Source organism: Geotrypetes seraphini, chromosome 19, assembly GCF_902459505.1.
Source record: "Geotrypetes seraphini chromosome 19, aGeoSer1.1, whole genome shotgun sequence".
Classification (NCBI taxonomy): domain Eukaryota; kingdom Metazoa; phylum Chordata; class Amphibia; order Gymnophiona; family Dermophiidae; genus Geotrypetes; species Geotrypetes seraphini.
This window is the reverse complement of record NC_047102.1, coordinates 23873700-23891039: the sequence shown is the minus strand read 5'-3', so window position 1 is coordinate 23891039 and position 17340 is coordinate 23873700. Positions and strand designations below refer to the sequence as shown.

The 17340-nt window shown below is 40.7% G+C and overlaps 1 protein-coding gene across 5 annotated transcripts in view; it reads right to left on the bottom strand.

The window, feature by feature from the left end:
• The window catches only part of GTF2H1 (general transcription factor IIH subunit 1), a 92568-nt gene extending 75428 nt beyond the window's left edge, over positions 1-17140 (bottom strand). The window contains exons 1-3 of one of the 5 annotated variants that reach the window (XM_033928586.1): positions 17119-17140; positions 16214-16382; positions 13931-14123 (exon numbers count right to left, since the gene is read on the bottom strand). In XM_033928586.1, coding sequence (XP_033784477.1) covers positions 13931-14123; positions 16214-16367 — 347 coding nt within the window. In that variant the 5' untranslated portion in view covers positions 16368-16382; positions 17119-17140. Of the gene's footprint in view, positions 1-13930; positions 14124-16213; positions 17024-17118 lie in introns of those variants that run through there. The other 4 variants (XM_033928583.1, XM_033928585.1, XM_033928584.1 and 1 more) reach the window with 4 other exon arrangements.
• Positions 17141-17340: the final 200 nt, after the last annotated feature.

The following is a 17340-nucleotide window of genomic DNA, read 5'->3' as shown; positions in this document are numbered from 1 at the left end:
CATTGGCAGTGGCTTGGGGGAGGGCAAGGAGAAAGAAATTAAGAGGGCAGGAAGAGAAACAGAAAAAAAGAAAGGGGGCATGACGAGAGAAAGAAAGAAAGGGCAGGAAGAGAGGAAGAAAAAGTTGGGGGAGGGGAATGAGGTCAGGAGGAGAGGAAGCATATAGGCTGAAAGAAGGTAAGAAAGATTGGATGCACAGTCAGAAGAAGAAAGTGCAACCAGAGACTCATGAAATCACCAGACAATAAGGTAGGAAAAATGAGTTTATTTTAAATTTACTGATCAAAATGTGTCTGAATTTATATCTGCTGTCTATATTTTACACTATGGTCCCCTTTTACTAAACCGCAATAGCGTTTTTTAGCGCAGGGAGCCTATGAGCGTCAAGAGCAGTGCTGGGCATTCAGCGCAGCAAACTACTATCGTGGTTTAGTAAAAAGGGAGGGGGTATATTTGTCTATTTTTGTATGGTTGTTAGTGAGGTGACAGTGCATAGAGTCATCTGCTTTGACCTCTTTGAGAAAACCCCGGAATAGGAATGATTATTAACATTTTCTCTGCGTACAGTGTGCTTTGTGGTTTTTAAAAAAAATTTTATTATTAGTAGATCATTTTGACTTGGTCATTTTAAAAGTAGCTCGCAAGCCCAAAAAATAGCCAGTGGTAGACTTCAGAGGGTGGTGGTTAACGGTACCCTCTCTAAAACGTCAGAAGTGACAAGTGGAGTACCGCTCCTTTTCAACTTATTCATAGGGGACCTGACTCAGGGGCTTCAAGGTAAAATAACACTATTCGCCGACGACGCCAAACTACTTAACATAGTGAGCAGCTCCGATTTACACGATAGTATGACGCAGGACCTGTTTTTGTTGGAACGTTGGTCATCTACCTGACAGCTGGGCTTCAACGCCAAGAAATGCAAGGTATCCATATTCAAGTTTCATCACGGTGCTCTGGTTTTGGCTCCAGTATTTGTCACTTCCGTTCACCAGGTCTGGCTATCCGTTACCGTCTCATATTTTAAAGACTCACTCGTTATAATTAGCGGTGATTCACACGTCTCTTCGTAATGGACATGTCTGATTTTAGCATTTGGATCTTAGTACTATGGGTTTGGTCTTTTCTGGTTTCCTTTCTATAGTATGCTTTTCGTCTGGAGTCTTTTGAGTTTAGAATTACATTTTATGACGTATTTTTGTGGTTATAATTGTATGACGTCTAAATTGGTCAAGTTATCCATTCTTTCTATTATTTTTTGTCCCTTCATACAGTGGCAGACCGCCCCGGGTGCCAGCCCTAGGGGAATACACAGCCGGCTGGATCCAGAACCTTCCAAGCTGCTCTAAATGGCACCTGCACCTCAGCACGGCTGCCGTACTTATTCTGAAGCAGAGTCAGCAGCCGCACTGAAGTGCAGGAAGGTCCCACGATGACTGCATTTGCCACCTCTCCCTCCGGAATTGCGGAAACTTGCTGCAATTCCCTGTGTCTGCCGGCCCACCCCCTCCAACGTCACTTACATCTTCCAGAGGCAGAGGCAACAGAAGCAGTCATCATGGGACCTTGCTGGTTTGGAGGGAGAGAGGAGTATAGAAGGGTGGTGGAGGGAGAAAAAGGAGGTCAGGGTGGTAAGGAAGGGTGGTGGAGGGAGAGAAAGGGGGCAGATGCTGATGGAATTGGTATGCAGGGAAAGGAGAGAGAGACATAAGGGGGAAGGATACTGGATGGAATTGGGTTGGAGGGAAAGAAAGGGGAGAGAGTGAAATGCCAGACCTTGGGGGTGTGGGAGAGGGAAGGGAAGAAGAGGAGAGAGATGCCAGACCATTGAAGGAGGGAAGGGAAGAAGATGGATAATAGGGGTGTAGGGAGAGATGGAAGGGGAATACAAGGAGAGAAGATGCCATATAGAAGGGGCAGAGAGAGGGTAGACAGTGGATGAAAGGAAGAGAGTGTCAAGACTATGAGGAAACCAGAAAAGACAATGTAGAAAAAAAATTATATTATTTATTTTTTTGCTTTAGGGGAGATGCATCGCTGTTTCTGTGGTGTTGCATTGTATACAGAGTCCAGCTTCTTGGTAGTTCAATTTAACCTTTGTCTACGTTTTTCTATTTTATCCCCCCTTTTACAAAACTGTAGAGCGTTTTTTTTAGCACTGGCCATGGTGGTAATTGCTCAGAATTCTATGAGAGTCTGAACTGTTATCACCATAGCTAAAAACCACATTATAGTTTTGTAAAAGGGAGAGGGGTTAGTTTGTGATTACATATTCCATACTAGGCGAAGGTGTGTTCGAAAGACATGGTTTTCAGTTAGGATTGACTGTGTAGGATTGATCTGTACTAGTCTGGCTTGTTTAGTTTTACAATGGGTGTATTGATGTACTGCTCACTGCAATATGTAAGATGCTGCCTTTTCCTAGGCACACTCGTGTGATGTGTGGATTGTTACTAAAAATCATGTTTTTCATACAGATGGGGGGGTGTCATAAAATGATGGGCCTCGGGCGTCACATATGCTAGTTATGCCACTGCCTTCATAGTTTATATCTAATCCACAAGCCTGCTTTTAGGACCTACAGGGTATGTATCCCTCTGATTCATGACAATTTCACTTCTCATGTTATCTTATCCATTCTTTTTATTATACAACTGCCCAGATAAGCATCATTCTTTGATGTGATTGGACCTTGAAAATAAGGGCATCAGTGTTCTCCCCAGAAATTTTTTCCAGCCATGAAAAAACATTTGCTGCATTTAGTGTGCCACAAAAAACATTTGCTCCGTTTAGTGTGCCGGAGTTAAAAAAAAGTCTCTATACCATTTGAAAGAGGGCAAATATCTAATATATATATATATATATATATATATATATATATATATATATATATATATAAAATCGGAGGTATGTATGTGTGTATGTATGTATGTGTGTGTGTATGTGCCGCGATCACGCAAAAACGGCTTGACCAATTTGAACGAAACTTGGTATGCAGATCCCTCACTACCTGGGATGATATGTTCTGGGGGTCTCGCGGCCCACCTGCACACGTGGGCGTAGCTACAAACATAAAATCAGATTTCACCCATTCATGTCAATGGAAAAAATGTAAAAAGCTGCCATTCTCACAGTAATTCAAAAACGGCTTGACCGATTTGAACGAAACTTGGTATGCAGATCCCTCACTACCTGGGGTGATATGTTCTGGGGGTCTCGCGGCCCACAACTCTATGTTGCTTGCTCAAGGGTGGGTTCACCCAAGAATTTATATGTTCTTGCTCCAGGAGGTGAAACTAAAAATGTTGTTTATAATCACGTTTTGCGTTAGTTATATTGTATTCATTTTGTCAAATATTTCACATTATAATTTGAATATTGTACTTTTTATTAAGCTGTAAAAAAATAATTTCATTCACCACTATAAAGTATCTTTATTTGAATCCATTTACAGTGTTATTGCTATAATTAAATACCCGTGCAACGCCGGGGCATCAGCTAGTTATTCTATAATTGGATACTTCTTAAATTTAATATATATATTATGGAACAAGTATCAAACCTTAAGAAAGGCAGTCATATTGAGCATTGGAAAATAACTAATAATAATTAACTAATACAAATAGTACACATTTAGGGCTCCTTTTACTAAGCTGTGATGGCGGTTTTACCGCGCGCTTAGCTCGCGTAGAATTGCTGCACATGCTAGACGGTTAGTTCTAGCCGTGTAGCGTGGCAATTCTGCACGCGCTAAAAACTCTATTGCAGCTTAGTAAAAGGAGCCCTTAATTTTCCCCACCACCAAATTTCCCTGTCCCGCCCCACCCGGCTACTTTTTCATGCCACCCGGCTGGAAAAAATTTCTGGGGAGAACACTGCCATAAGGATCTCCACTCTTTTTAACAGCTCTAAAAATCTTGAGGAGGACATATGGGAAGTATGAAAGTGGATTATCTTGTTTTGTTTTAATGCTTTATTTTTTCATTAGCCAGGTTACAAGTTACCAACTCAAGCTCAATAACTTGTCCACACATTTGAAAATATGATATAAACATACAACAATCAAAACCATTGTGTTATTCTGCCTCACTAGTGGCTCTCTTATCCAGGGCATCTCTCTTCATGACCCAATTATCTTGCTGATATGTTGGGTTACCTTTTTCCTCCAACCACCATTCACATCTTTTCCCTTCACCCCTCCCCCCATTGATACCTTCCCATTCTCTTATACCTGAAAGGCTTGATTCACTTAAATCTTTCTCTGTGTCTACAAGAAAAAGCTTAGAATCAGGCCCAATATTTAGGCTCTATATAGAGAAGCAAATTGTTGTGCCTAGGTATAATTCACTTCAAATCATTTTAATGAAGCACAATACATAAATGCCTAAACAAACACATACAAATTTGCTGTACTCGGGTAAAAAGATTTTACAGAACTGAATTTATCACTTATTTTTACAGCATCATCAACGTAGAAACAAAGTGGAGGTGGCATAAAGTTATGAGGGTTAACTGAAAAGTTTCCAGCCTGACCAAGAAAGAGCAATGTTAGCATCATAATTCTATAGCTGTCCAGCAAATGGTGTCGACAACTATCTAAGGCTAGATTTTCAAGTCAGTCCGACGTCTAGTTTTGACTTGTCAGTCTTTTGAAGTGAACTGCTCCACTTTATAAAAAATGGACAAAATTGAGTATCATGCCGTGACAAAATAATAACAACAGAGGTACTGGGGGGGAGAGATTGCACGAGCATGGCGGGGTATAGCTGGGCGGGGTTAAGAGGTGCCAGTGTCCCCATTGACTTGGCGCCTGGAGTGGTCTGCACTCCCTGAACCCCCCTTACTACACCACTGGCAATGTACTGTTCTGTATGGGCATCTATCCAACACCCCTGTCACCCTCAATCCTATACCTCGAGTATATGACAAATGTACTTAACTCAATACATCCAAATCATTGTGAATGTATTTCTATATGCCTTCAGTACACTCGATTGTACCTCTGTAACTTGTTCTGCTCATTCACCGACCAGTCTCCTTAATCTAAAGGCTTCAGCCTAGTTGTGATTGTACCTTTGTAACCTTTCCACAATTTTCCAGTGTATTGTGAGTGTATCCTGAATCCCATGTCTCCAATATATTATGAATGTACCGCTGTAACACGTTCTGGGCTCTTGGGGAGGACGGGCTATAAATCTAAATAAATCTGAAGGGAAAATCAGCTACCAAAATTAGATCCGAGTAATGCGTCTCCTTCATTTTCAATGGGTGAAAACATGGGCTGCCAAGTTTAAACGTGGCTGGACAAGCATTGTTGATGAACATTATTCCAGATGTCCAAAAACAGAAACAACCAACAAAATGGTTTATGAAGTTCACTGATTAATGATGGAAGATGGCCAATTGACTCTAAATGAGATAGCAGAGGCTGCTGGTATTTTCACAGGACATGTACACGTCATCCTACATATTTAGGAATGAAGAAATTAAGTGCACGATGGGTGCCAAGTTTGGTCATTGTTGACCAAAAACAAGTCTGATTGGACATTTCTAAAACGTGTTTTAACTACAATGAGAATGACTTTTTGCAAAATTTTGTGACTGCGGATAAGACTTGGGTTCATCACTATACTCCCGAGACAAAACAACAATACAAACAATGGATTTCAAGAGATGAACCAACTCTGAAAAAAGCGAAAACGGCTGTCAGCTAGGAAAGTGATGGTGGCCATCTTTTGGGATTTCCACAGGATAAATTTTATTGACTAGATCTGGAAAAGGGAAAAAACATTAATGGCAAATACTATGCTGGCTTACTGCAATGTCTAAGTGTCAAAATCAAGACAAAACATCCCCATTTGACCATAAGAAAGTTCTCTTCCACCAGGACAACGCACCGGCTCACACATCAACAACTGCAATGGTGAACTTGCATGAATTTCTGTTGGAATTAATTCTTCATCCACCATACATTCTGGATTTTGCCATGTGCAACTTCTTTCTGTTCCGAACCTGAAATAATGGCTGATGGAATAAATTTTCTTCAGATTCTACAGTTATAGATGCTTTAAAAAGCTATTTTTCCAGTTTAGATGTTTTGTATTTTATCACATTATACATTTTGTGATTTACTATATCTACACCACTTGGGCTAGTTGTTTTTAGGTTGTATTTTACTGAAGGCATAAAAGGACTGGAACAGGGGTGCTCAATAGGTCGATCACCAAGGCAAAGTGAGTCGATCGCGGAACCCATCCTGGGCTCCGTGATAGACTCGTGTTGCCTTCACAATCTACCGGGACAATCAGCCTTCCTATCCCCAACGTCAATTCTGCCATCAGAGAGGAAGTTCCGGGCCAGCCAGGCAGCGATTGGCTGGCCCGGAACTTCCTCTCCGACTGCAGAATTGATGTCGGGGAGAGGAAGGCTGGTCACCCCAAGTAGGGAAGTAGGGAGAGCTTGGGGCGGCGGTAGCTTTGAGGCCTGTTCCCCGATAACAGTGGCAGTGGCAGTGGCTTGGGGGAGGGCAGAAAGAAAGAAAGAAAGAAAGGGGGCAGGCAGGGAGACAGAAGGAAAGAAGGGAAACAGAAAGAAAGGGGGCATGAAGAGAGAAAAAAAGAAAGGGAGGCAGGGAGAAAGAAAGGGCAGAGAGAGAGGAAGAAAAAGTTGGGGGAGGGAATGAGGTCTGGAGGAGAGGAAGCATACAGGCTGAAAGAAGGGAAGAAATATTGGATGCATAGTCAGAAGAAGAAAGTGCAACCAGAGACTCATGAAATCACCAGACAACAAAGGTAGGAAAAATAATTTTATTTTCAATTTAGTGATCAAAATGTGTCCGTTTTGAGAATTTATATCTGCTGTCTATATTTTGCACTATGGCCCCCTTTTACTAAACCGCAATAGCGGTTTTTAGTGCAGAGAGCCTATGAGCGTCAAGAGCAGCGCTGGGCATTCAGCACAGCTCCCTGCGCTAAAAACTGCTATCATGGTTTAGTAAAAAGGGAGGGGGTATATTTGTCTATTTTTGTATGATTGTTACTGAGGTGACAGTGCATAGAGTCATCTGCCTTGACCTTTCTGAAAAAAATCTGGGATTTAAATGATAATTAACATTTTCTCTGAGTACAGTGTGCTTTGTGGGTTTTTTTTTATTATTTTATTGTTGGTAGATCATTTTGACTTGGTCATTTTAAAAGTAGCTTGCAAGCCTAAAAAGTATGGGCACCCCTGGTCTGGAAGAACATTGGAGCAAATGTACCGAGTTAAAAGAAGACTATATTGAAATATACATTTTGATTTCCCTAAAAAAAAGTTTTCTTGATTAGGCCGGAAAGGGACCCAAAACAAGGATTTTTAAATCCCCAATTTTTTTTTATGAACTGTAGAATTCTTTCTGGTGACTCCTGAAACAACTGTGCTAAATATTGATTTCTGTTCAAGAGAAACTGCATGCATGCATATGTCACACAGATATCACCTCTGATCCCTTTCTCCTCCATCTATCCTTCTCCCCATTGGGAACCATCAATTTCCTCCACTCTTTCTTGAGACCTCCCATTCCATCTCTTCTCCCTTGCACCTCATGGCTCTGGTGGCAGCAAGACAGACAGTGGAGTATGAAGGCTGAACCTCCCCATGTACACACAAAGTGTCAGTCAGCCTTCCCCTTCAGGCTTCAATGTGGATTGTTGGGCTTGTGAGCGCATGTTGACTGAGGCCTTGTGTTCCCTATCTGCCAGCTTCATTGAACCATGAGGTATGGAGGAAAAGAAAGGAGGGGAAGAATTCAAGAAGAAAGAAATCCAAATGTGTGCTAAGTACAGGACTAGAGGCCTAGGCTGACTCTTCTACATAATAGCTTCTTATAAAATTATGCCAAACAGCAGCTGCTGCTTCCCTCACACAACACTACTTCGGCTATATAACACTAGTGCCACAATCAGTAACTGCTTACATTCATCTGGACATTCTCTTAAGAAATTCAGCAGAAGATCTAGACTCTCAGTAAAAGTTATCACCTGACCAATTTCAATCAGATGAGTCTACAAGATACCCTGACAAACAAGGCAATGCTAAATGACAGAAAATAAATGCACTTACCAGAATATAGAAAAGAGTAACACACCCCTTCATACTGTGGAAGAAATCATTTAAGCTCCTAACTATATTCAACATTTTCACCCCAGGTAAAATCATCCACATACTATAATCAAATAATCACCCTCCCTCCCCAACTTCAGGATTGAAAAACCCCGTTAATTTACTCAAAAATACAAAGTGAAACCAGTCTCTAAGCCTGATTCTCTTGAATATTTTTATTAATGATATGACATTGAGGGAGGGGGCCAAAAGAGCAAGGTGCAAAGAATCCTCAAAGGTTTTAATGCAAAAACATGTAGAGTCGCCCATATAGGAATGTAAAAATTCAAGAATGATGATGATGGAGGCACCAAACAAGAGATTTATGGGCAGGAATCTTGAATGATCTCAAGCTCACGAAACAATGCACCAAACTACAAAATATATTACCAGTAGACAACAAAGCACCGGTGAGAACACAATAAAACAATGACAGATTAAGACTAAAATAACTAGCCAGTCTTCCTGTCCATACCATCTACTAAACTTCGCAATCCTTTCTTCTCCCACAGAAATCCTATGTTCTTGTCCCAAGCTTTCCTGAATTTAAAAACTGTCCTCATCTCTAACACCCCCACTAGGAGGCTGCTCCACGTGTCCACTCATCTTAGATATAATACCCATTCTGGAAGCCATCTTGCTTATCAAAATGGGGGATGTGTGGCCCATAATCCTATTAAAATTAAATTTAAGGAATGAAATATGTACAGGATATCCAAATGTATCAAAGACATAGATGCACAAGAAAATGATTCTTAGCAAAAAAGATAGCTCTAGAACAAGGTCTCAATTAAGGGAGACTTAAGGTTACATTAACGAGTAATATATTTAAATGCATTTCCTTAAAAGAGGGGCAGAGGAAGGACAGTATAAATTTCCCGGGGTGGTGGGTGGGGCAACAACTATCTAGGAAGTCAAGAAAATATGGCATCCCAAGTCCTCTAAATTTTCTTCACACTTCTACCTCTAACCCTCTGTTGTAGTTCCTTCCTATTTCTCCTACTGTAAACCGCGTCGAGCTCTACAAATGTGGAGATGATGCGGTATACAAACCTAAGGATTAGATTAGATTAGATTTACACATGATATCTTAAGCTGTACAACTAATAACAATAATCATCATTTTTCTATAACACTGCTAGATGTATGCAAGCACTGTACATTAACATGCAAGAGAGAATTCCTGCTCAAAAGTGCTTTCAATCTAATTAAAATAGACAAACGGGACAAATAGGGGTTAGGGAATTTCTCAGAGGGAATGATAAAAGACATGTTTATTTATTTATTTACTTTTCTTTTATACTGCTTTTATTCGAAGCAGTTTATATTTAGGTAGTCTAAGTATTTCTCCCCATGTTCTCCTTCACTCTCTGGTTTGTCTATTCCATGGAAGGATTCTGTCAGAATCCTTCAGGTGATAGTCAATAATAGCCTTTAAGTTGAAACAATTTTTTTAATTAAGCGACAGCAAACAAACAACAAAGAATACCCAGCAGCCACAAAAAGAGCAATATACTGAGCAACCCCCCACCCAACAATCCCTCCAACCCCCAAAACCCATTGAATACTTCCCCCCACCCAAGGAAGGAAAGCCTACAACATAGAAGCCAAAGAAACAAATGGCATGAGAGGGCGGTACTCTGACCCTCCCCCCCAATGCAAAAACCAGAACAAGCTCTCCAGTAGTAAACCACCACTCCTCCCAAATCAACCCTGGACCCCAGACATCATATGCTATCACAACAGAGGATACCCCGTCCCCCCAACCACAAAGAAGAAAAAAGGAGGAGAGAAAAAAAGGGAGAAAGAAAAAAGAAAGAAAACAAAAAAACATATATGTGTATAAATATATATATATATATATATATATATATATATATATATATATATATACACACACACATACTGTATATACATATACAGTATATACATACAGTATATGTATACACTGTATGTACATATACTATATACATATACCGTATGTATATACTGTATATACATATATATATAGGGAGGGGGAAAACCTGTACACCCGCACCGCCGGCATCTCCCAATAAGGTCAATTCAAAGGGAATTCAAAATGGCACTGCAAGCTCGAGGAGACAAGGATTGAACATAAGGATCCCAAACAGTAAGAAAATGTTGTTTACGTTTAGCACTAAGATGAGCCTCCCTAAGTTCCAATAACATAAGTGCATGCAAGCGGTTCCACCAAGCCCAATAAGATGGTGGAGTAGGATCAATCCAAGCCACAAGGATCACTCTCTTTCCCAGGGCTCTAACCTTCTGAATAAACTGATGGTGACCCCACTGTGGAACCCGAAAGGCTTCATATTCATCTAGCAGAAAACCTACCGCCGATAGCAACACCGAATGAGCAAAGAGGGTTTCCACATACAGCAAGAGCTATCTCCAAAAAAATTTAACTTTAGGACAGCCCCAAAAAACATGAAAGAAGGAATGCGGCTGTAAAAGGGGGATTCAGCATAACCAGCATAATAGAGTTGACTGCGTGTAAGATAGCCTCGATGTATAACCCGAAATTGACATTCAATAATTGTCTTTACTTTTCTCAACACATCCCTACTGTCGTGTAAAAGTCTTTTCTTTTTACTTTGAGGCAGATCCGGGCTGCCCTTTCACTTTCTGATCTATAGCTACTTTGCCTGTTAGTCAAGTCAGGAGATACTAAAGCATGTACTATTGCAATTCTCTTTTCCATTGCTCATTCATTGGGCTAAAAAATATGACAGTGTTACCCCTCTTGTGAGTTCCAGACATTGGCTCCCCATCCACTCTTATATCACATTTAAGGTTCTACTACTATTACTACTTAGCACACATATACGCAGCGCTGTACATTTTGACATTTATAGATGGTCCCTGCTCGGAAGAGCTTACAATCTAACTTGGACAGACAGACATGACATATAGGGTTGGGGATGCAGAACCCAAGTTGAGAGGAATCAAAACACTCTCAAAGAGGTGGGCTTTTAACTGGGCCTTGAACACTGTCTGAGATGGAGCACACCATAGGGCTTTAGACAGCCTGTTCCAAGCATATGGTGCAGCAAGGCAGAAAGGACGGAGTCTGGAGTTGGCAGTTGAAAAGAAGGGCACAGATAGGAGGGACTTACCAGCCAAGCAGAACTCACGGGGGGGGGGGGGAGGAACATAGAGGGAGATAAGTGAAGCGAGATAGTGAGGGGCAGCTGAGTGAATGCATTTGTAGGTCAGTAAGAGGAGAATTGTATTCGGAAACAGATGGGAAACCAATGAAGTGACTATAGGAGAGAGGTAACGCGAGTATAGCAGTTCTCCCAGAATATAAGGTTCTAGCATTAATGCATCAAGTTCTCCATTCTGGAATACCACAGTGTTTCTTCAAGTCACTTCTCCCTTATGTGCCAGCTTGTTCCCTGTGTTCATCTAACATCTATTTATCATTCCTTCTTATCTACAGATTTACTTAAACTATGCCAGATCAACCTGTTTTCTGCGGTTGCCCCTACTCATTGAAACTGCTCATACCCTTAAATCTTTGTGTTGAGCTTTCTTTTATGAATTTTAAGGCAGCCATGAAAACACACCTTTTCAGAAAAGCTTACAATGTTATATAAGTTGGACCTGAAGACCCTACCATGCTATTCAGTTGTTGATTTTTTTTGTGGGCCCTGGAATGTGTGTTGTCTTATCTATTTATTTTCTTCCTGGTTAGGGTTAATTAACTCCTATCCTTTATCCCCTTCCTTAAAATATAAAATAGCAACCTAGTTTCCCGAGGTGTCTTTCTCTCTTTTTTGCATACTTTTTAATTTTTTGCTTATTTTACCCTCTCTAAACTGCTTGATTCTGTGACATGTGGTATATTAAATAAAGTTGGACCTTGTTATTTGGCTCAGAGTGCTGTGTACACTGATTACAACAGGACTGTAGAGTTGGCACATCAAACCTTTGACTCCGACTCCTTTATTTTTCTACTATCTTACTCCAAATGACATAAGGCTTTAAATTTTTTGTTCTGGGGATATACGAAGGTGGTTTGAAAGGTTTGGTAAAAAAAAGCAAGTTAAAACAATGTAGTCTCCATCAAGGGCTATATATTTGCCCCCTCTTCTACGAAACTGCGATAGTAGTTTTTAGCGTGGTGAGCCGTGCTGAATGGCCCACGCTGCTCCCAACGCTCATAGGAACTCAATGAGCATCAGGAGCAGCGCGGGTCATTCAGCATGGCACTCTGTGCTACAAACTGCTAGCGCAGTTTAATAGAAGAAGGGTTAGTCCAGCAAGTTTCCAGTTTATTTGTATCATAGGAAAAATAGTCCAGTGAGTTTTCAGTTTATTTGTAAGTTAAATGCATAGCCCTTGATGGAGACTATATTGTTTAACTTGCTTTTTTTTTATTCACCAAACTTTTCAAACCACCCTCATATATGTATAAAATGATAAATTAAACATATATTAATGTTACACCAACTGACTCCAGCTTCAGAATAAAAACAAATATTTACCTAATCCAACTCTACCTAAAATTGCTCTGACTCCAACTCCACAACCATGGATTGCACAACCAAATATTTCTAAAATATTAATAGCATTTGAAAGGAATCTGCTAAATGCCAGATTTCCATAAGCATACCAGGATCTATATCATCAGCTGTGTTAACACCAAACAATTTCACAAAAACTGAAAGTTACATTAGAAAGAGGGACCTGGCCAAATGAAGACCACAGAGGCAGGCCTGTGAAAATGTATTTTGGCTGCTGAAGCTCCCTAAGGTATGGATAGGCACAGGGTCGGGAGAGGAAGAAGTCATGGAGGGACTGTCCCACAGTAATCATATTCTTACCGCGTGAGCAAAGCTTTGTACCACTCTTGTAGGGAGGTGAAAAGCCTTGCTCCCACACCCAAAGTAAACTGCTTACATTTTTCCTGTTCACGCAGTTTTACCATGGGGACAGGTCCCCATATCATTCTCTAGTCCTCAATTCAGTACTTGGGAGTTCTCCGCACCAGTCTAGTTCTCAAGACTGAGAATAATTCAGAATACCGCGGTTTGACTGATATTTGGTCTGAAGAAGAATGACCATATTAGCCCATATTATCTTTTGTTGCACTGGTTAGTGTTAGAAGCAAGAGTTCTATTTAAATTTTCTTGCATTTGCTTTAAGTTGATATCAGGAGAGTCTCCAATTTACCTGTCTCCTCATTTTCAGTTATATAGACCATCAAGGAATACAAGAAGTTCTTACTTATTTGCCTATCCTAAGCCAAATGGTGTCAGATATTATACCTTTTTTGATAAGACTTTAGCGTTTCAGGCAGATAAATTACAGTCTTGGTTTGATGAATGCATTCATCAAGCCATATCCTACTGTTCTTTTTGAAAATTAGTTAAGTCTTCTTTGTTTAATAATTTTATTACTTAGTTGGGTATTTTTAAGACTGCAATTACATTTTTAACTTTTTATAATGATTTTATTTTTATGGTATGAATGTACTTTGCTGATTGTTCAGTTTCTTATGGTGTAAACTGCCTAGAACTTTTGGTAATGGCAGTATAAAAGAATAAATTTATTATTATTTAATGAATATACAAGAGATGTGTTTGCACCATATGAAAATGGTATATACAAATCTCTCATGGATATCCCAAATGCCACCCTGGTCTGGGGATCTCCAAGAACTGAGTTGAGGACCACAGAATTAAGTATCTATATGCATTACTTCCAATACAGAGCAAGCAAAGCAAAAAAAATTCTAAGAATCATAAATAATCTTTTTCCCTTTTACCTGTTCTTTTCTTCAAGTTCTTTATTGGCTTTCCTCTTGAACTTGGGCAACAGCTGCTGAAGGAGGTCCTTCACAGCATCCCGCTCCTTTATTGCAGTACTTTCATTGGAAAAATGGAAGTTGGTTGTCTCCCCTGCATGCAGGACCAGCTGAAGCTGTACTTTAGCTTTACCCTCAGGGCTGATCTTCTGACCTAAAAACACACACTTTCATTTGTAAAGATGCCTTTATTACACTCCAGTTATACCATTGCTCAGAAGCAGCCTTTGAAAATTAGCTGTATGCTCTGCAAAGATTCAAAATTATTTTCTTCTAGATCAGCTTGGAGGAGCAAAAATTTTTATTCAAAACTATAAAAGTCTTTTAAAATTTTATTCCTTCATAAGCTAACAAAAAATATCTTCTGATAAAAACCATAAGATTGTCCATTAAAAAATAGCTGATCTTTCACAAGAAAAGCATTCAATGGATGCCTCCTCCCCCCAAGAGCCAGGGAACAACAGAAAGGTTTCTCCTATTATTTCACTGCTACCAAGAAGTATCACAGGAATGCTTTCTTCTCAGAATTACAGATGATTCTGCATTATATTCTTCAAACGCCCACTAACTTGTTTGAGATTTTTTATACACAAATATGATTCTACTTACATAGATAATTACTGTATAATCAGTATCACATTTAGCTCTGCAATCTCCTTTGGGTCATTTGTTAGACTCTCAATTTGCAGAAAGAATGCCTGATTTTGATGCTATAAGTTTTTTTAAGATGTTATTCTTTTGTTTTTTTAACTGTAATATTTAATTTTCTTGTATGTTTTTATTGTACAAGGGTATGTTTGTAGTTATGTTTTATGCTGTTGATAGTATGTTATTTGTTTTAGTTTTATTATTATACTGTTACCCACATATAATATCCGGGCTATAAATTTTAAATAAATAAATACCTAATGTGAGCTAACTTTGCAAACGAACACTGCCCCAGAATGTTTAAAAAAGGTGGTTATCTGAATGCAAAGATGAAACTCGCGTATTAACTGGACAAATGTTTTGGAATGCAAAATTTGATCATAACATGCCTACTTTCCTTAACAATTATAATAGTCTTAAAACCAACCAAATATTACAATAATTCTGTTTTATAACAGGGAAGATGTTATGCTAAGCTGAACTGATTTCATAAATAACAACCTAAACACCAAAACACACAAACATGTGAAAATGAAAGCACTGCAAGATTTTTTGTTTTAATGCACAAAGGGCATTTTTAGTTTTAATGCACAAACTCATACACCCTCTCTGTAATATACAGTAGTTTCATGCCCTGTCCATTATACAAATTCTTACATGAACTGCCTCAATACATATAAAACAGTTCATTAAAAAAAATGCAGTTCTCATTTCTTAATAATGATTAAGCATCACTGATATGTAGATATCCTTTTCTGCCAGCAGTTTCAAAGTTTATTTTCATTTAAAAAAAGATTTATATAGAAATTTCACACCATTTAAGTCAGTCATTCCCTATTTAGTACTCTTTTGTTGATTTGGAAGCCCACTGAGCTGACTTCCCCTAACATATTAAGTGACAGAGGGTCATTAATTAGGGGAAAAATCCACACTGAATGAACAGTTATGTGGGTTCCTAAAAGGGCAATTGGCCATTGTGCCTGGTAGCAAATGCAATATAACAAATACAATACTTACTGACAGCATTAAAAGCACACTTGTTAAGGGAAAAAGGTGGCTGAGTTAGGGCAGGGAAATAGTTGAAAATGTTTAATGATAAATACTGTATATATTGTTACAGTATGTATTTTTCATTTATACATTCAATTAAAAAATGTTTTAAATAAAAGCACATTTGTACTGTGTTCAGATCCACCATTGCAATGGCCAAACTATAGAGTGCAGAAGTGGCCTAGTGGTTAGGGCTGCAGTTGCAAGTTCAAGCCCAATGACAACTCCGTTGCCCCAGGTACATTAGTCAGATTGTGAGCCCACCGGGACAGATGGGGAGAAATACTTGAGCACCTGAATGTATACCGCATAGATTATAAGGGGTGCATAAATGCTAAAAATAAGTAATAAATATATGAGGGGAAAGTAGAGGGGCTGCTAATAAATATTCAAATGTCCTAGCTCGGTTAAAGCAGATTCCGATGGAGTAGGAGGAAGCCTATAAACAAAACCAAAAGTGGCATTTCTTAAATTTACCGGCCAGAACCGTCTAAGTACTGATCTTACTACTTGAATCGCACCAAAGATCAATCGCCCGGGCCTTACATTTGATGTCCGCATACATGTGGCTGACAGTGAACCTGTCCTTGCCCTCGGGGGCCCAGGCCACCCTCTCGGCCATCAGGTAGAGGGCCCCGTCTTGCTTCTTCTGACGCACCTTCTTGACAACCAGCAGCACTTCCTCCGAGGACGTGGCCATGGCGGCTGGAAGGAGCTGCGAGGCAGAACAGAGAAGACGGGCAAAGATTAGGAGGGGGAGGGGGGGGCCGCTCCGTTTTACGCGCTTATTTCCATGAGAAGCAACCGGGCCCCACTGCCCCGGGCCGAGGGAGATGCGGGCGCTACGGCGGGTCGCCCCCTCCTCCTCCCCCCCAGGGCAGCGGCCGCTGTCCGCTCTCGGTGCTCGCCGAGGCCCTGGGTCACTTCAGGACGCACCGTGGCTGCTCTCAGCCGCGCACCTCCGGCCGGGGGGAGGCTCCGCCACTTCCCGGTTCCCACGCACCATTCCTGCCCCGGCCGGTTGCGCTCTTAACGGCGGCAGGGAGCCGCGGTAAAGCGCCGCCGAACAATAAGAACCATAGTTACTACACGCACAGCGACCCCGACCCCCGCTTCCCGCACTTCCTGCTGGCAACCGCGTGCCTACGGCGCGTCCCACAGGCCAAACCAGCGCCGTTCGAAGGAGGGGGCGGGCGCGCGCGCGCTTGTCTCGCTCCTCGTACCGCCGGGTAGTGGTTAAAGAAAAAAGAAATTCTGTGACGCGCACTGGCAGGTCACGTGTTTGCCCTGCGGCCTGCACAAACCGACAAATGTAGAGCTGCTGAGCTCCAGGAAAACGGAAGTTTTTCCAACGCCTTAAACGTGTACTAGTGCCCATTCTCTAGGCTTGTTAAAAGGACAAGCAGGCATGATAATCTCACATGTTGGGGAACATCATCCCAGAGGCGTACCTATATAACCCTCTGATCATACACCCCCTATTTTTAGTAATAGCCATGAAATGAAACGAATGGTCTGAAAAGAAATAGTGAGTAAAGTAATAGAACATCAATGCACCTGTTGTAAAAATAAACCAGATAGACCCGGGGTTGGGTAAAACGTGGATCTTAACAACACGCTCTTTAAAGTCTGCTCACCTCGGTTTTAACCGTTGTAGTTTCTCGCCCCACCAG